At 34.6% G+C, this 20,872-nt stretch overlaps 1 protein-coding gene across 18 annotated transcripts in view; it reads right to left on the reverse strand.

Annotated features, from left to right (window-relative positions):
• Positions 1 to 20,872, reverse strand: part of USP15 (ubiquitin specific peptidase 15) — a 129,441-nt gene that overhangs the window by 12,922 nt on the left and 95,647 nt on the right. For 9 of the 18 annotated variants that reach the window (XR_014081914.1, XR_014081912.1, XR_014081913.1 and 6 more), the window contains 3 exons: positions 9,180 to 9,353; positions 6,150 to 6,308; positions 5,845 to 6,069 (listed from right to left, as the gene is read on the reverse strand). Coding sequence is in view for 10 of the 18 variants with exons in the window: in XM_081588936.1 (XP_081445062.1) it covers positions 5,845 to 6,069; positions 6,150 to 6,308; positions 9,180 to 9,353 (558 nt within the window). In the remaining 8 variants the exon portion in view is untranslated. Of the gene's footprint in view, positions 1 to 3,658; positions 4,020 to 5,844; positions 6,070 to 6,149; positions 6,309 to 9,175; positions 9,354 to 15,119; positions 15,266 to 20,872 lie in introns of those variants that run through there. The other 9 variants (XR_014081916.1, XR_014081915.1, XR_014081918.1 and 6 more) reach the window with 5 other exon arrangements.

Consider the following 20,872-nt stretch of genomic DNA (forward strand, 5'->3'; position numbering starts at 1 on the left):
AACCATTCCATTGCAAAAACTCTAACTACTTTATTATTCAATTATTCAGTTTTATTCTTGCTATACTTTCTTAGAGTTATTTAGATATGCTGGAGTAAATTGCCCAACTTTAGAGACTAGTGTACTACAAACTCACAGTGCCCAATCTCAACTGATCCTTCAACACTAGCCAGAAATTCTTCTGTGTCTCCTTTATTTGTTTATTCTCTTATTTCTCTCAATAACTATTTAAAATCATCACCATTTCTTAGGCTTCCTATTTCACCACTACTCTTCTCACTATCAGCGGAATACCTATTTGAGTGAGAAAACAGAGCCTAGGTGATAGGAAAAGCTCCAACTTACTGTTTCCCCTGTAAACTTGAGTCTAAAAAGTCCTTTTCTCTGTCTCTTTTGATACAAGGAAAGAGAATCAGGTGGTACTTTTCCCATTCTAAAAGTGGCTTAAAAAAATGGAAACAATTAAAAAACAAAACATGCTTTGCAGTTAAAAAAAAAAAAAAAGGCTAACCCTGGCATCTATATATTCTCTTCTGACTCCTCTAGAACATAAACTCAGCAATTATCCTTTATTTCGTTTTATCTTGGTGGCTCAGACAGTAAAGAATCCACCTGAAATGCAGGAGATCCAGGTTCTATCCCTGGGATGGAAGATCCCCTGGAGAAGGGAATGGCCACCCACGCCAGTATTCTTGCCTGGAGAATTCCATGGGCAGAGGAGCCTGGTAGGCTACAGTCCATGGGGCTGTGAAGAGTTGGACACAACTGAGTGACTAACACTTTCACTTTACTTTTTAACTCTTATAAAACGAGAAATATCTCAAAAAACAAAACCATCTCTCGTTGCTTTTTAATAATTCTCCACCAATTATCTCCCTTTCTCTTCTGCTTTATAAATAGCCTTGTTAAAAGTAATGTCTACACTCTTGTAACTTACCTCACATTCACTTATTAGTCCACTCCTGGCTTTTGGCCTCAACTCTTTAACCTGTGATCAAGGCTGTCAATACTATCATTTAACCAAGTCTTTATCAGTCTTTATTTTATTATCTCTCTGTAGCAAGACTGCTGACCACTGCCTACCTCAAAATCTTCCTTTCCCTACAACACTACTACTTCTTATTCTTTTCTAATGCCTTGGTCAAATTTTCTTTTGAGGAAAGAACTAACCCTCTAATGTAATCCTTCAGGCTTTTATCTTTAGCCTTCTTGATTCTATAAGCTCTCCTTAGATTAGGTGACAATATATCCCAGTTTCCTTTGGCCAGTCCTGGGTTAACCTGATGTCTTGGTATAATTATTAATATGGCCCTTTTCATTTTTCAAATTGTTCTCATTTAGATGATCAATTAGGTGATCTCATCCTTCTAAGACATTCCCTACCAACTTCATAGAGCTCACCACCCAATCTATCTCTCAAGCAGAGACCTCTCTCGTCTAGTCTACACACATAAAGTCAATGCTTATTGATACTGCTCCCAAATTTTCCTCAATATTCTCAATTTGTCCAATACTAAACACAGATTTAAGTCATGTTAAGTGAATATATCCAATACTAAATTAGGCTTCTTAAAACTTTCTTCCTATATCTTCCAGTAAAACAAATAGCACCATTCTCCTCAGTTTTCCAATCCCATAAACTTGAATATCTTAACATATTTTCAACTCCTATATTCAACTGGCTCTTCTACCTGCCTGTCATCCTGATGTTTAGCTTAAGAGTCCAAGGCCTTGTCATCTGTCATCTCATCACTACAAAAAAACCTTTTACTTAATCTTAGTACATCTGATCTAAGCCTCTCCAATCCAATCTTTGCACTCAGTTCAGTTGCTCAGTCGTGTCCGACTCTTTGCGACCCTGTGAGCTGCTGCACGCCAGGCTTCCTTGTCCAACAACCAACTCGCGGAGCCCACCCAAACTCATGTCCATTGAGTCGGTGATGCCATCCAACCATCTCACCCTCTGTCATCCACTTCTCCTCCTGCCCTCAATCTTTCCCAGCATCAAGGTCTTTTCCAATGAGTCAGCTCTTCGCATCAGGTGGCCAAAGTATTGGAATTTCAGCTTCAACATCAGACCCTCCAATGAACAACCAGGACTGATTTCCTTTAGGATGGACTGGTTGGATCTCCTTGCAGTCCAAGGGACTCTCAAGAGTCCTCTCCAACACCACAGTTCAAAAGCATCAATTCTTTGGTGCTCAGCTTTCTTTATACTCCAACTCTCACATCCATACATGACCACTGGAAAAACTATAGCCTTGACTAAATGGACCTTTGTTGGCAAAGTAATGTCTCTGCTTTTTAATATGCTGTCTAGGTTGGTCATAACTTTCCTTCCAAAGAGTAAGTGTCTTTTAATTTCATGGCTGCAATCACCATCTGTAGTGATTTTGGAGCCCCCCAAAAATAAAGTCTCTCACTGCTTCCACTGTTTCCCAATCTATTTGCCATGAGGTGATGGGACCAGATGCCATGATCTTAGTTTTCTGAATGGTGAGCTTTAAGCCAACTTTTTCACTCTCATCTCTCACTTTCATCAAGAGGTTCTTTAGTTCCTCTTCACTTTCTGCCATAAGGATGGTGTCATCTGCATATCTGAGTATATTGACATTTCTCCTGGCAATCTTGATTCCAGCCTGTGCTTCCTCCAGTCCAGAGTTTCTCATGATGTACTCTGCATATAAGTTAAATAAGCAGGGTGACAATATACAGCCTTGATGTACTCCTTTTCCTATTTGGAACCAGTCTGTTGTTCCATGTCCAGTTCTAACTGTTGCTTCCTGACCTGCATACAGGTTTCTCAAGAGGCAGGTCAGGTGATCTGGTATTCCCATCTCTTGAAGAATTTTCCACAGTTTATTGTGATCCACACAGTCAAAGGCTTTGGCATAGTCAATAAAGCAGAAATAAGATGTTCTTCTGGAATTCTGTCTCTTTTTCGATGATCCAGCGGATGTTGGCAATTTGATCTCTGGTTCCTCTGCCTTTTCTAAAACCAGCTTGAACATCTGGAAGTTCACGGTTCACGTATTGCTGAAGCCTGGCTTGGAGAATTTTGAGGATTACTTTACTAGCATGTGAGATGAGAGCAATTGTGTGGTAGTTTGAGCATTCTTTGGCATTGCCTTTCTTTGGGATTGGGATGAAAACTGACCTTTTCCAGTCCTCTGGCCATTGATGAGTTTTCCAAATTTGCTGGCATATTCAGTGCAGCACTTTCACAGCATCATCTTTTAGGATTTGAAACAGTTCAACTGGAATTCCATCACCTCCACTAGCTTTACCTGTAGTGATGTTTCCTAAGGCCCACTTGACTTCACTTTCCAGGATGTCTGGCTCTAGGTGAGTGATCACACCATCGTGATTATCTGGGTTGTGAAGATCTTTTTTATACAGTTTTTCTGTGTATTCCTGCCACCTCTTCTTAATATCTTCTGCTTCTGTTAGGTCCATATCATTTCTATCCTTTGTTGAGCCCATCTTTGCATGAAATGTTCCCTTGGTATCTCTAATTTTCTTGAAGAGATCTCGAGTCTTTCCCATTTCTACTGTTTTCCTCTATTTCTTTGCATTGATCTCTGAGAAAGGCTTTCTTATCTCTCCTTGCTATTCTTTGGAACTCTGCATCCAAATGGGTATATCTTTCCTTTTCTCCTTTGCTTTTCACTTCTCTTCCTTTCACAGCTATTTGTAAGGCCTCCTCAGACAGCCATTTTGCTTTTTTGCATTTCTTTTTCCTGGGGATGGTCTTGATCCCTGTTTCCTGTACAATGTCACGAACCTCCGTCCATAGTTCATCAGGTACTCTGTCTATCAGATCTAGTCCCTTCAATCTATTTCTCACTTCCACTGTATAAACATAAGGAATTTGATATAGGTCATACCTGAATAGTTTAGTGGTTTCCCCCACACTCTTCAATTTAAGTCTGAATTTAGCAATAAGGAGTTCATGATGTGAGCCACAGTCAGCTTCCGGTCTTGTTTTTGCTGACCGTATAGAGCTTCTCCATCTTTGGCTGCAAAGAACATAATCAATCTGATTTCGGTGTTGGCCATCTGGTGATGTCCATGTGTACTAGCCAGTGTTCTTTCTGTAACACAAATCTGACCATACAATCTCTTTATTTAATAAGCTTTAATGGCTCCTTTAGTCTTTAGGATGAAGTCCAAGCTTCCTGTGATAGCACATTACGCTTCTTTGTGATCTAGCTTCTGTTTACCATATTATCTACCTGTAGTTTTCAGAAGTGGGCCATGTTCTCTTTTGCCTCAGCCTTTTCTTTGTATGTGCCACTCTCTTGGTATTTATATCCAATTTTCATGTACTTAAAACCTAATCATCCTTCAGGATTCCGCACAGGCGTCACTGCCAGTTTGGGTAGGTTATTCCTTCTGTACACTCCTCGAGCACCCTGTCAGAGAACTCTTCAAACTGTATGACAAACTTCTTGAGAACAAGGACAAGGAATACCTCTGTACATCCAGCACCTTGCATAGTATGTGAGTTCAATACATAATACATATTCAATGCAATTACTAATGAACTTCTCAATTTAAATCAAGTTCAGTGATGGGAAAACTCATCAGATGCGCTAACCAAGCTAATTCCTTTTTCCCTAGAGCCTGTGTTCCTACTCTCTATCTCCCTGCCCTGTGAGGATGCAGTTGAGGAGGCATCCATCTGTAAGTGAGGAAGAGAGTCAGCATTAGAAACCACCAAGCTGGTTCTCTATTCTTCCATTTCCAGCCTCCAGAACTGTAGGAAAATAAATTTCTGTTATGTCACTCAGTCTGTGGTATTTCATTATGGTGGCCTGAGCAGACTAATGTAACTAATATGCTCTAATAAACTGCATTCTGGCTGGAACCTATACTAGGATTTTAGTAAACAATTTTTTAAAGGATGAACTATGTTTACTTTGTTTACCAGAGCTTTATACTCAGAAAGTACCCAATACATATTTGAATGAATAAAATTTTTGAACACTTCTAAGTCATGAGGGTTGGGAATACAACGATTTCCAAAGTTCCTTTCTTCAAAGAATGCATGGTCTAGGGGACAAAATTTAAAATAAATCAAAGGTCATAAAAAAATTTGTTAAGTGTTATAATAGAATTTAGGAGAACAGAAGGTAGAAAAGGAAGGAAACACTTTTATTAGGGTAGGTCAAATGTCAGAAAAGGACTAACTAATTAAGAAGGAAAATACGGAGTGCTTTGCTCCAAAAAATGTAAAATAACCCAATTATAACACTAGGCAATGGAATCAGGCAGACAATTGATATTAAGGTCTACCGCAGGGCTCTTGCACAGAATAAAGTTCTTGTATTCTTGTGTAGACTAACCAAACTGTTAAAAGATTACAACATTACTGAAGCAAGTATTTTTACCCTAACTAAATTTCTACTTCTCTTCCAAGTTCTTAAAATGCTTAAACATTACAAGTATTTTATATATACCATTATCTTATCATATCATGAATCAAAATGTACAGCAAATATTAGTTTCACTTTCAATAGCCAGTAGGAGAAAAATTACAATGGACATTAAAGAAAGTTCCAGTTGGAAAACTCAGTAAATAATACTATATTATTAATCTTTGTAAGCTAATATTCCTCACAATATTGTAAAATCCAACCAACTCTCATTTTTCTTTGATAAGAATATATGGCTTTGAGAATTTTGTTTTTTACATGACGAGTTGTACTAATTTTCAAAGTATTTAGCGTATAAAAATCTCTTATGCAAAAAAGTTTATTACTGAATTGTACTTAAGGCATAAGGACTCATTACTAATTTTTCATAAAAATAACAAATGCAAAGAAAAAAATCATTACTTACCTGCATAGGTTTGGTAAGTGGATCCATTCTAACTAAATAAACTTCCAAGGTACGTTCCTTCTTCATGGGCAATGGAAGTGTCAAGTAACAAAAAGGATCAAATGTTACTGAAATCTTAGCACATTCAGGACAAACTAAAGTTGATTTAAAAAGGCCATGAAATATATCTACTATGATAGAATCATTTCTTTTTAAATGGTTTTCCCAGGCTTCTTCAGCAACTACCTATAAGGAAAAAGACACATATTACACAGAGATATCACATTATCGTAGTAACAATGTGACAATAATATGGTTAAATTTACCTTATCTGGTCTTCCATCAGCATCTTTTAATTGTATATATGGTTTTTTCCTAATTCTATTCAAATCCTCATGTAGCCCATCTAATAGGAAAGCTAACAGTTCTTGACAGTCCTGCTGCTGGTATCCAGAGAACTGAGGTGCAAAACGTCCTACCTGTGTCTGTAAGAAAAGCAAAACTATAAAATCAGTTTTAGGGATTTAAAAAAATATATAGTCGATATTCCATATCTGTGAATTCATCTACTTCCTAAAATTTATTTGTAATCCTGAAATCAACCTGTGGCACTTTTGCAGTAATTTGCAGATATGATAATTACATATGAATAAATACACATAAATAATTACATATCTAAAAATATTTTAATAATGGCAACTAATCAGTAAAATAGAAACGAAACGTTGACCTGCGGAAAGAACAATGAGAAAACATTGCAGTTCTGTCATAGGCAAAACACTCTCTGACATAAATCACAGCAGGATCCTCTATGACCCACCTCCAAGAATATTGGAAATAAAAGCAAAAATTAACAAATGGGACCTAATTAAACTTAAAAGCTTTTGCACAACAAAGGAAACTATAAGCAAGGTGAAAAGACAGCCTGCAGAATGGGAGAAAATAATAGCAAATGAAGCAATGGACAAAGAATTAATCTCAAAAATATACAAGCAACTCCTGCTGCTCAATTCCAGAAAAATAAACAACCCAATCAAAAAATGGGCCAAAGAACTAAACAGACATTTCTCCAAAGAAGACATACAGATGGCTAACAAACACATGAAAAGATGCTCAACATCACTCATTATTAGAGAAATGCAAATCAAAACCACAATGAGGTACCATTTCACACCAGTCAGAATGGCTGCTATCCAAAAGTCTACAAGCAATAAATGCTGGAGAGAGTGTGGAGAAAAGGGAACCCTCTTACACTGTTGGTGGGAATGCAAACTAGTACAGCCACTATGGAGAAGTGTGGAGATTCCTTAAAAAACTGGAAATAGAACTGCCATATGACCCAGCAATCCCTCTGCTGGGCATACACACCAAGGAAATCAGAATTGAAAGAGACATGTGTACCCAATGTTCATCGCAGCACTGTTTATAATAGCCAGGACATGGAAGCAACCTAGATGTCCATTAGCAGACGAATGGATAAGGAAGCTGTGGTACACATACACAATGGGATATTACTCAGCCATTAAAAAGAATACATTTGAATCAGTTCTATTGAGATAGATGAAACTGGAGCCCATTATACAGAGTGAAGTAAGTCAGAAACAAAAACAACAATACAGTATACTAATGCATATATATGGAATTTGAAAGATGGTAACGATAACCCTATATATGAGACAGAAAAAGAGACACAGATGCATAGAACAGTCTTATGGACTCTGTGGGAGAAGATGAGGGTGGGACGATCTGAGAGAATAGCATTGAAACATGTATATTATCATATGTGAAACAGAACGCTAGTCCAGGTTCGATGCATGAGACAAGTGCTCAGGGCTGGTGCAATGGGATGACCCAGAGGGATGGGATGGGGAGGGAGTTCAGGATGGGGAACACATGTAGACCCATGGCTGATTCATGTCAATGTATGGCAAAAACCACTACAATATTGTAAAGTAATTAGCCTCCAACTAAAATAAATAAATTAATAATAATAAAAAAAGAAAACACTGCAGTTTTGTACAAAGAATTGGGAAACACTGAAGACTTGCTCTTAGTGGAAGCAATTCCATGAACAGAGGAAGCCTGGTGGGCTACAGTCCATGGGGTCGCAAAGCGTCGAATACGACTGAGCTCACACACACACACAGACTTAAAATTCAGTAACGTTTTTGGGTCACTTGAAAACTACAGTGCTCTCATTCAGCTTCTTTGTTTAAAGAGGATAAATCTCGTAGAGACAAAAGGAATATTCATGCTCATATAAAATTTTTCTAGTCATTGCAGTGCTAAGTATTTTTCTGATGAGACTGAAAAGAAATGTGAAAGAAAAAAGTCAGGTATCAAGGACCTATTTACAATGTAATTTTAAATGAGAACATCTTGTAAAATGAAAATAACTGAAATTATGGATAAAGGCTGAGGAACGATTTGTCTAAACCAGTTGGTCCAAAGTTTCGGAAGTTAAGGAACAAATGCAGAAGTTTTTCTGCTTTGTTGCTATTTATTTTTAAAGAACTAGCATACAGTTAATAAAATGTTGCCCAGTCGATTTCCTATGAGAATATCATTTAAGTTGTATAAAAAGTGATTGAAAACTGCTGGGAAGAGCGCCTGGAGGAGGAAATGGCAACCCAATCCAGTATTCTTGCCTGGAGAATCCCTTGGACAGAGGAACCTGGCAGGCTACAGTCCATGGGGTCGCAAGAGTCAGACATGGCTTAGTGACTAAACTACCACCATCACCATACTCAATAATTAGTGTTTGCTTTGCAGACTAATTTCAGTAATTTTTCAAACTTATAACTCTCAAAATAAGAGTTCTTAGAGCTTAATGACATGCGCAAATTTAGTCTTTACATTTGTATAAAATATTTACATAGGTTTCTTAGAGATATGCTGTATTCTAAAACAATCTGCCGGAGAAGGCAATGGCACCCCACTCCAGTACTCTTGCCTGGAAAATCCCACAGACGGAGGAGCCTAGTAGGCTACAGTCCATGGGGTCGCACAGAGTCGGACACGACTGAAGCGATTTAGCAGCAGCAGCAGCAGCAAAACAATCTGCAAGTGCTCACTGCTGTCTGTTGTCATTTTGAACCATATCTGTATTTCTCAACTTTTATTTATTTCCTTTACCATCTCCCAGAACTCTTTTTGGATATTTTAAACTAATTATCTATTCTGTACCCCACCCTGAAAATTTAACACTTTATTTGCTGCATATCTATTTATATGCTGAGTCCCTCTGGAGGGCCACAAACCACTGTAATAGCCATGATTCTTTGCTCTTTTCTCAAAGACTTCTGTCCTCTTGGGGGTGAAAAGGCCTTGATGAAAATAATATTTAACTTACTAACCTTAAAGGCTCTTGGTGTGACATAGCTGAACTTTCCAGACCACATTTGCTTGATCAATTCAGCATAAGATTTAGCTATTTCACCTCTCATTCCTAAGGGATTGTCAAAATTCAGTTCTTCTTGATACTTATCATTCAGGAAATATTCAGTAAGTGGAGGTGTATTGCTCAAACACTGCAAAAAATAAAATATATTTTCAAGTAAAAGAAACCATACATATATATTAAACATTAAAATGCAGAAACAAAGTGATTATATATACATACATAGAAAAATTTACATTGATGGCCTCTTGCACTAATAAATAACTGATCAAATAAACATTCAAATGATGTATTCAACTATTCATTTCCCAAATTTCAAGTTAATTATTTATAGTAAATGAAAATGCTAATACTTGTTGCTGCAAAACCTACATTAATTTTAACCACAGCAAACTACTGGTTAACTGGGAGAGAAGTTCAGAGTTTTTTTTCTGGCAGAAATTATGGATTATCTAACCATCCCAGGCATTTGCCAATTAGCCTGAGTAGGAGCTAAAAACAGACGGAGCACAAGCAAGAAATGAACTTTAAAGAGGTATTTACTGCTTCCATTGTCAATTCATCATCATGAAAGAGCAGCCTTCTAAGTTTTCCTTTTGGGTCAATCATTTTCTAGAAGGGACAGTACAGATCAGCTGAGCCTGAGAACACAAACTTCTATTATGTGAACCCCGGCCAACAGTGTTCTTACTTCTTCCAGTTCTTATTTAATAATACAACAACCCAATTTTACTTTATGGCATGATTAAAATTATGAATAATTCTCCACCTCTGTTCCATTTTGAATAATCTAGGATCTAAAATAAAACAGACAGCGAAGTACAGTTTTCCCACAATATTTTATCTCAAGCTAAAATAATTTTAAGTTGATAATGCTATATAATGTGACTTCATTTTGAACCCAATATTACTTTATCAATTAGATGTCTAGAGCCATTAAGTAGAATATGTAAAGACTGACATAGACATACAGTCATAGAGGTAACTTTTTGGCTGCAGGAAGATATTTGTTTTGGAGAAGGGAATGGCAACCCACTCCAGTATTCTTGCCTGGAGAATCCTATGGACAGAGGAGCCTGGCAGGCTACAGTCCACAGGGTCGCAAAGAGTCAGACATGACTGAAGTGACTTTAGCACAAAGTGACAAAATACTTTAAGTGAAGCTAGCTGTTGGCATGTAAAGTAGTATAAACCCATTCATAGGAGAGTTCAGAATTTATATTAATAGAAATCAAAGTTTTTCAAAGCTTGCTTACCACTCAAGAACTAAGTTAAATAGTCTTGGTAACTATGAAAAATTAAGCCTGCTGAGTTTACACTGATAACCTGGATGTTATAAACTATATGTCATATACTGTTTGGCTAAAACTTAAGCACATTCAATCTTAAAAATAAATCATGGTGTTATATTTTGTGTTTTCAATTAAAAATCAATTTCTGTGTACTCATGTAACCATGATATTTGGAATTTTCTGTCTAATAAAAATAATACTGTTCACACTGGTAGTCTGGCCCCAACCTCAAGATAAGAGGGAGAACTCTGTAATATGGAACTCGTTATTACACTATTTTAGGCAGTGAAAACAATATCAACAGTCAAAAAATGTTTGAGGTGGGCTACATAGGCTGTTATTTACATATCATTTTCAACAGTAAAAAATTTTATGTAAACAAGAGGCAGGCTACAGTGTAAGATGCAATTAGGGAAGGATTTTTTTTTTGTACTTTTGCTTCTAACTCCTTCTCCATGTCAAACTTTCACAATTTTACAGGCTTTCTCAGTTTCATTTTCTTTTTACAATATATATTGGTTTTATACCCAGCTTGGAGGTAGGGGCCAGCAACCTAGAATACACCATGACTACACATGGCATAAATGCCATCACTCAGTAGTATCATCTGATTTAGTACAAACGGGACCGACCATTGACTAAATTGTCAATGAAGCAAAGTGGAGATAAGATTGCATTTACAACAATTATAAATTAAGCCAATTATAAATTAGTTTTCAAAGCCTTATATTTGATCAGCTCAGGGTTATACTAAGAATGTATAATATTCTATTACTGTATGCAACAATTATATAAAGAAGCTAATGTTTTACCAAACACTTCAAAGAATCAAGTTGTGCAAACATGAATAATTCTTGTACTTTGCTTTCCCTTAATTATTCATAGTTATGCTTATCTTGCAAAGAGCTTCCAACTATAATTGAAAAAATTTTAGTTTTCCATCCATTGTTATCTTTTTTAAATTTGTCACTAAAATTTAAGACTTGATTATGTCACTTACTTGCTACAAATCCTTTAATAGCAATTTCAGATTAAAATTCCAAATTCAAAAAGGCACCTATTAAAAACTCCCTGGTCCCTTTTTGACTTTCATTTAATCTACCCTCAGCTTTGTAACAGGTCTCTACTTGGATTTTTAAAGAGAACAGTGCTTACTTTCATAGTGACTCATGCCAGTTTGAAACTGATTATAATTAACTGATAACAAACTAAACAACAAAACACAATGGTTCCAGTAAATAATTGCCTGTATTTCCTGTCAAGATATCATAACCAATATATTTATTAAAATTTTTTTTACATTTTTTTAAAATTAGAGGATAACTACTTTACAACATTGTGTTAGTATCTGCCATACATGAATCAGCCATAGGTACATAACCTATGTATCCTCAGATAAACCTTATTTTCAAATGTGACCTATTAAGTCCTAAATAGTCCCCCAAAGCATCTTATTTGTTAAAGGTAATGTTTCAGGAACTCACGACCTTAATTTTTCTAAAAATTTGTACAAATACAAACAAACACAGATATTCAATTGTTCTAATACCCAGTCCATAATATTTTAAAAACTAAACTGATATCAGACTTTTCTTCCATCTCTTGAAAATACCATACTTTTCTCCCTCACTTTGAAAATAATGGAGTCATTATATTCTTGAAATAACACAAAAACCAGTTTATATTAAAAGTTCTCTTTTGGTATCAGTTTCAAGGTACAATTGGAATAGAGCTCAAACAACTAAAATATTTTCACATTCCAGGTGATATCAGTATTCAATGCCATTGCTCTGGCAGAAGAAAAGAAGCCTGTTTCTTAAATTTGCTCATAATACAATTGATTTGTAATTTATGCAACTCATTAACTCAATCTTTTATCATGAGGCTTTCTCAGAAACATGAATACCTTTGACAATTACCAGAAAATTCGATATTGGACTGGCTTCCATTAAGTATAATATTTTAAAGAATAAAGATAAATTTCATTAGTACAGTAATAAAAACTATAACCAGAGTTCTAAAGCATATCTCTCAAAGATTCTTCTAATATGAAAAACACCACTTTCCTATCTGTTTGGAAGTGTTCCAAGACAATTCCTTTCCTAAGGCATATGAATTCCTATATATGTAGACATAAGAAAATGTCCTTATTAATTCATAAGATACTTTACTCCAACAATATAATATAGACTAGAAATCATACAACAGCTGTTGTGCCTATGTGTATATATCTCTTATTCTCAATACTTCCGGAACTGCAGAAAACAACAACAACAATCCACAAAACTTTCATCCATAAAGTACATCATTTTTCTTATAAAAAACTGAGAATTAAAAAAAACCAAAACACAAACCCTGAGAATATATATGAATGTATCATAAAAACAAAAAAGGATTATATAAACAATATTAGCATGTTATTTTTATGGCCACTTTTGAGTTTTTTTGACATTCTACTAGTCATATGACATGCTGAGCTTCACCTCTATTAAATTCATTTGATTTCAACAGCTTGACACTGACTAAATGCCAATACTTTCATAGTTTAACAACTAGCTCTTACAATTCACCATCAAAAAACAAGGTCCAAATATGAAGTAATGTGACTAATCATAAAACACATATCTTAAGCCACATTTTGTTTGTATTATAATTGTATCTAGAATCAGTCCTAATATTGCATAGAATGTTGTCAAATACCATTTTAAAAATGAAGCAATAATCAGACTGAAGAAAAATTCTGTATTAGTAGTTTTAATTCTTTTTTTCAGTTCTACCTCTGTTAACTGCTACCAACCTATCTCCCTCCACCCCCCCTCACGTGTGTGTGCTCAGTTGTGTGACCCCACAGACTGCAGCCTGCCAGGCTCCTCTGTCCATGGAATTTTCCAAGCAAGAATACTGGAGTGGGTTGCCATTTCCTGCTCCAGGGGTAGTTTCAATTCTTGATGCAAAAGAGAAAAAGTAAAAAAAAACTATATTAATTAACAGGCAAATGCACTTGTTAACTAGGCTAAATACTCATTTAAACTTTTTATGATCTCTAGGCAAGCTAATAGTGTGCAAAACTGACAAAAGCATTCGAAGATCTAAGTATTAAAAACTAAACTGCATATTTAGTATATGGTAATATGAACACTAAAATTTCATATTTAGTATATAGCAGACTTTCGGCATTCATTAATTTAGCCTGTGTGACTCAGCATCTTCACAGCTGGCTAACTGGAAGGTTCAGGATATAAGCTAGTATGAAAAGATGTTGGTCCAGGAAGAATGATGAGAATAGTGTATTATGTGCAAACCAATCATTCTGTGAGCAAATGTATCTGTTCCTCAAAGTGACTTTGTACTTCTCTACTTGTGCTCACATATGCATTTAAAATCAAAATTGCAAGTAAGAACGTGAATTCTTGCATGTGAATTTGAATTAGGGATCTTATGATATATTTCTTAAAGTATTAAGACTGAGCCTTAGCATGTACTCTTTCCCTTAGTATGTTCTTCCCCTGTAAGAAATTCCTACTTCTTTAAAACTCATCTCAACATCTCAGTACCTCAAAGATAAACTAATGTTCCTTCTTCTGGACTAACTCTATTAACTTGAACTCTTATACTGTCTTTATCCTGAGAGCAGAGTCCATGTCCTATTCACTTTTGTAACTCAGCATCTAGCACAATGCCTGGCACATATTGTAATAAAGGTGTGACGAACGAATTAAAAACTTATATGGTAAAGCAGTCCTTAGAGAGACTGAGAACAGTGGGAAAACACTTGACTAAGATTTGAATTGCACCCTGGTATATAACTACAACCTACTCAAAACTCTACAAGTTCAAAAATAAAAGTCCAAATAATGCCTAAAGAGGGTTTCCTAATGAAGAAAAAGTAACTAATGTGAATACTCCAAAAAATAACTATCAAGATAAATTCATAGAAGTAAAAGATACGTGAAAGGAAAATATATGGTAATATATTTTCATGAAGACTCTTTCTCTCAAATCAACCTGGAATTAGACACAATAATTCTTCAGAGAATTATTCTAAATAATCAAATATCTCATCTACTGGACATTCTATATGGGTCAATGTATATAGACTTTTAACCACTGTCACCATGAAGAACTCTTTTTTAAAAAACGCATATAGTATTCAACTATTTTAAAAGTGCTAATTATCTATGAAAAACTCTCTGGTTATACATTTCCACCTTTAACCCAACATGCTATAATTGGTGTATTACGTGAAGTCCGATTTTCTCTAATTATTTAAATTTCTTGGAAAGACTACAATGCTTTTTAAAAATAACTTTTCCTTAAACACACATGCAAAAATCCTATTGTTCTTATATTACTGTCAATAAGTTCTTCCATTAAATGTTCTGATCAGTAAGACTGATGTTTCTAGAATTTTCTGAAAAAGTGACTCATGTAAGAGTCTCAATTTTGTATTTCACTACAATCTTCCAGTTTTTAAAAAAACTGACCAAGTGATATAAAGTTCTACTGTATAACCAAATCTCAAGTCTATAATCAACATATTTTAGGAAATGAATAATTAATAGCCATCCCAATAACTTGTAATGAATCTGGAATTTCCCCAGTACCTGGAAAATAGTCAAAGTAATCCCCTTCAAAAAGAGAAAGTTGTCTTTTGTAATGCTGAATATGAACCACTCCCTTTCTGTTCAGGTGCTCCAGAAGCCCAATTTTCAAGTGATCATGTATGCTCACTATTTTAGTAAACCGGTAACTAGAACAGGAAAGAAAACAAACTTAATTTTTGATTACCTAAAGCCTTTGAGAATTGTGTAACTCATTCTGTAACTGATCAAAATGTAATGCCACTCACAACTCTTAAAGTAGCTACACTTTCAAACTGACCAATGCTAAATATAAAAACCCAATCTAAAATGGAAATTATTTTCTTATGATTTAAAAAATAAAACCTAAAGTAATCCATGGTTAAAGTAATCTTAGAATACCCCCCAATAAATTTTTCTGGATTTTAAGATTAGATGGATAAAGAATTTCCAGATTTGTCAGATTGGTATTTTTTGTCATGACAACAGTATAAACATTCTAAAAAGGTACTATATAACTCCAAAGCATTCTATTAAAACTGGGATACTGGATCTAATTATGTAATAAAGTAGTGGATAAGACAGGAAAGTATGATGTAGACTTTCACAATGAAGAACTACAATATAAGCCTGCCCCTTTCACCATGGAGATTTGAAAAATGAGATATTTTTAAGACACTTTATGTTTTATTTTTTGTTATTTTTCTCCTTAGAAAAGGAAAATCTCATATTTGAGGGATCAATTTTGAAGTTTCTCTATATATTCTGGAAAAATAAATACCATTAAAGCCATGTTTTGCTTTACATTTCCATTCTCCAAGTTTTCTTTAAAGAACAAATTTGTGTAAGTAAAATACAAGTGGATATAATTTTCTTTTTAGTTTTAAAAAAATTTAAGTATTTTTTTCCCTCTCCTACCTACTTAGTGAAGAGAGAATTGGCATACATTCTACTTAAAATATTGGAATTTTACATAAAGCAATTTTAAAGGCAGCATTTTTAATTAGACAAAAATATTCTAACATTTTAACATTTACCATTAATCTGGCCACTATGCTTAGGACATGAAAAAATTAAACTTCATTTAAAATCTCTATCACCATTTTCTTCAAATTCTATGGAATCTATTTTTCACACACTACTTGAATTTAATAAGAATTATTACGAAAACTTAGGAAGTATGACAACTAATGGGAAACCTTTTGGCTAGCAAAGAAATGTCAATGCCTCTTCCCCCTCACCTTCAGGACTGAGAAAGAATTCTGTCAAAAAGACTACACTGCTACTTGCAGTGGATATCTCCTGTAACTAGAACTGTCATGCTTAAAAAAGCATGATTTTATAAGACTAGTGATTTTTCATCTTAAAAGCTAAAAGTAGAAACTGGATAAAAGATACAACAGAGATATATTTCAAAGCTTTTGGGATAACAATTACATCAATAAGGATGCTACAAGCTTCAAGTAGTTGCATGATGTTTTAAAACTACTGGACTGCAACAGCAATTGTCAAAATAATTTTTTTTTAGTAACAGGTTATATATTGAATGATTTTGTTTAGATATTCAGTTTACTGAAAGCATTCTAAAGCTAAATGATTCTAATAACATTAGTAAATATTAGTGCAAGTTGTATTTTAGAGAACTAAAGCTTACAAACTCAATTTTAATGTTTAGTAGCTTATCTCCTACTCTATTTTAATAATTCAGAACTGGCTCACAATAAAATTAATGTCAACATTTTAAGCAAGGAGATTGTCAAAGGTTTTAAGAAGAAACAAACTTTTATAATTTTGTGTGTGTTCAGTCCCTCACACACAATATTCAGCAAAGAAACATTTTTGAATAAATGAGCATTAAGAATTGTGTGAGCCATTCATCTTTTAGATCTAGGCATATACAGAAAAGGATAGCAGAATTTTTTTAAAAAAAGCTTCACTGACTTACTACATTCTTTAAGAGAACCACCAAGTCATATACTTCTTTGTATCGTTCTATAGCACTAGGCACATAATCAACAATATTTAAGCTGAGTTGAAACAGAAGTTTAAGAACTATGTGATAACATGAACTATGAAGGTTTCTATTTTCATAATCAAAAAGAACTTTAAATTTACTTGATTAATCACTCAACAAATATTAAGAACAGAAGATCATTATTTTAAGAGTCTCCAGAAATATAGATATAATGTTCTAAAATGATGTTTTCATATCATTCACTGTGAAATCATTAAAGAAACAATTTGCACAGTAGAGAGGGTATATTTTGCCAAGCTGTGATTAACATGGCAGCCCAATTCAAGTGCTATCAAACTGGTTACATTGGCAGGTCTTTGTAGGAACTACATATATACATATATATTACATGTCATAATTCTTTTAAAAATTATTGTGTTCTTTGACACTTAGACAGCTCCAGAAATACCATTAATTTGGTACAGGTAAAGCAAATGTTTGAGGTAAATTTTCCTAACTCAGTGTTTTTCAAACCGTCTATGTGGAAGGACTAATATTTTTTTTTAATTTTCAAACTAACATAGACTGATACTTTTATAAAGTTTTTTAACAAAATAAAAATGAACCACTAGAAAAATGAAATAAGAAACAACATATGGAAAACAAAGCCCCGTTTTTAAATTATTAGATTTAATAGAAATGAAATAACTCTAACTACTATAAAAGTTTTGGATCACTTATGCTTAATTTGTACAGTTATTTTATTGCTGACCAGCACAGTCTCATCCAAACACTATGAGAAACACTATCCTAATGTATTTAACTATTACCTGCCACCGTATCAAACATTGGGGATATAAAAGAAAACCAAAGACAGTTTCTAATTGCATGATTCTTACTGCATAGTAGTTATCTGTCCAGAAGAGACAGAAGAAAAGAGGTGTGTATGCATGTGCGTGTGGGTGTCCACGAGCACACATGTGGGTGTGTGAAAGGCAACTAGGAAAGAGGCAACATTAAACATAAAGAGACCTCTGCTGCTGCTGCTAAGTTGCTTCAGTCGTGTCCAACTCTGTGCGACTCCATAGACGGCAGCCCACCAGGTTCTCCCGTCCCTGGGATTCTCCAGGCAAGAGCACTGGAGTGGGTTGCCATTCCTTCTCCAATGCATGAAAGTGAAAAGTGAAAGTGAAGTCGCTTAGTCGTATCTGACTCTTTGTGACCCCATGGACTGCAGCCTACCAGACTCCTCCAACCATGGGATTTTCCAGGCAAGAGTACTGGAGTGGGTTGCCATTGCCTTCTCCAACGAAGAGACCTCAGACTTAATAAATTGTGAGAATCTTAACTTTTAGTTAAGGAGCTAGGTAGGGTCCAATTTGGATTTTATCCTTTAGGTGCTACGAAATAAGTTTTAACCAAGGAGGTATTTGCGTTTAAAAACAATGACGCTTTGTACTAATTGTGTACTAAATGAATTAGAAGAGGATAAATGATGAACAAAAAGATGAGTTAGGAACAAAGAAATGAGTTAGATATATTTTTCAACACTTCATTTAAAAGGCACTCAAGTGTTAAAATACTGTACTGGCAGGACAGAAAAGGATAGATACAAGTGATATTTAAGAACAGTAGAATCAACAGATCTTGTGTTAAGTCAGGTTTTGATTTGGGTCAATGATTGCACCTATAAAGTAGTATACTAAATAAAAGCACTAAGCTTCTAGGAAATATGTTCAGTCACAGACATGCTGAGTTTGAGTTATCTGTAATATTATTTAGGCAGGGATGTCCATCTAATAGTTACATTTTGGAGGAAAACTCAAGAGGGAGAATTATGATGGAGACAGCTTTGGGATTTGTCAGTTATAAGCAGATGTCAACTAGAGGGGCTACAAAGAGCCTAGTGAAACAGGGAGTCAAAAATGACCTTACCAAATATAATTTCTGTGGAGTGGTATAATGGTCACAGTGATGATACAGCAGCAGTTGATATTTACACAATGCTTGTTATGTGCCAAGTACTTCTTAAGGATTTTATCTCCATGTAACAGATAAAATTAAAAAGTTTCTTATCCAAGGTCATACAACTTATAAGATTATAGTACTAGGATCTGAAGCAGTTAAACTGCAAAATCCAAGTTTTTACCTACTGTGCTATGCTGCAGTCATTAGGATTACTGAATGGAATATGAGAAAGTAGGGAGAAAGCATAGACCATCCTTTTCAAAGTCAAGGGTACTCCATCTTCCTCCTACCTCATTTTTTAAAAAAAGACTTGAACATGTACATATGCTGAAAGGAAGACAGTGAAGAGGTGAGGTTAAAGGTATAGCATAATAATAAATGATTAATGGAACAAGTTTCAGGGAAGGTAAGAAAGGTCTCAGGAAGATGCTAGTATAATTATGATGATACAGATACTTTGATATGGTATTCAATGAATATAAGAGGGATCATAAAGTATATATTAATATTAGGAATTTCCTTATGAACAGTAACATTCTGGTCAAGAACTTGTTTTTAATTTCTTTTAAGAACAGTTACTGAAAGCTTTCTCTTGGGCAAGGTACATAATGCTTTAAAAAGCCCTGGGCAATTACTGAAGAATTTGCACAAAATACCTTAATTTTATACCAAATCTATTTAAAAATATATGTATTCATTCATATATGCATAATAAATATGCATGTGTATGTATACTGGTGTTTGTGTATGTCTGTCAGCCAATGACTCGGTTTATATTCAACGCAAAATATGTCTAAATGAACACAGATCTTTAATTACACATGAGACCTGATTATCAAGCAAAGAGTGATTTTCCAGTAAACCCTTCAAATTCAAATGAACGTCATCTTTGATGCAATTACTTTAGGAGACTATAAGTTTGTTTCACTGATACTGTCACTGCTCAAAATATTTCAGGTACTTCTCTTTTTAGAGCTGACACATGTATGAAAAAGCACTGTTATCTATATAGCATCCAGGAGGTATCAATATGCTTATTGAGTGTATGAGCAATGTGTTTTTTGCTATGGCAAAATAAGATTTCTGATGTAGGATTTCTATGATTAAAAAAAAAAGGTGCTCATGTGAACAAGTATGAGCTATAATGGTATAGTTGTACCTCTGGTACATCATTGCTATTTTTATCACCAGAGTAACCAAACATAAGTCTTAGTGAATAATGTACTCAATCAAATGAAATCAAGATCCAATTCAACTGTCACCTCCTTAGTGAAGCCTCACTTATTTCCCAATAGATCTCTTCTCTTGGCTTCTATAACACTTGGCTATCATGCTTTCTATATCACATATTATATCTTATTTATTTACATGTTTATCTCATTCACTACACAATGAAATTCTAGAAGCTAGGCACTGTCTTTTTCAACTCTGTATTACCAATGTCTAGAACAATGCTTGGCACAGAGTAAGTCTCAATGTATGTTTATTGGATTAGCTAAACACATTAGCCGCCTAAAACAAGAAGACTAGCCTAGCTGCTCTTAATTTCTTTGACCCCTTTTTTTACAACTCAAGATGAACCCAATCGTCTCACTGTATGAACCCAGCCATTTATTTTATGCACTATGTAGCTAAACACTGTTAGAGAGAATTTTAAGTGAATAAATTTATATTATTCTAAATTGATGGTCTTCAATCTCAAATGAGATCTCAATATTGCTGAGCAATCTTATTCGTACATTCTTAGCTTATAATATGGTCTCATTCTTTTGGAAGTCATCACAAAATCTAGAAACTACTTGAATTCATAATCTTCTTTTCTCTTGTTGCAAGAGTAGTGTCTTTCCTCCACTCA

The sequence above is a fragment of the Giraffa tippelskirchi genome, chromosome 4 (genome assembly GCF_054371585.1).
Source record: "Giraffa tippelskirchi isolate mGirTip1 chromosome 4, T2T-mGirTip1v1.2.pri, whole genome shotgun sequence".
In the NCBI taxonomy this organism is placed as follows: Eukaryota; Metazoa; Chordata; class Mammalia; order Artiodactyla; family Giraffidae; genus Giraffa; species Giraffa tippelskirchi.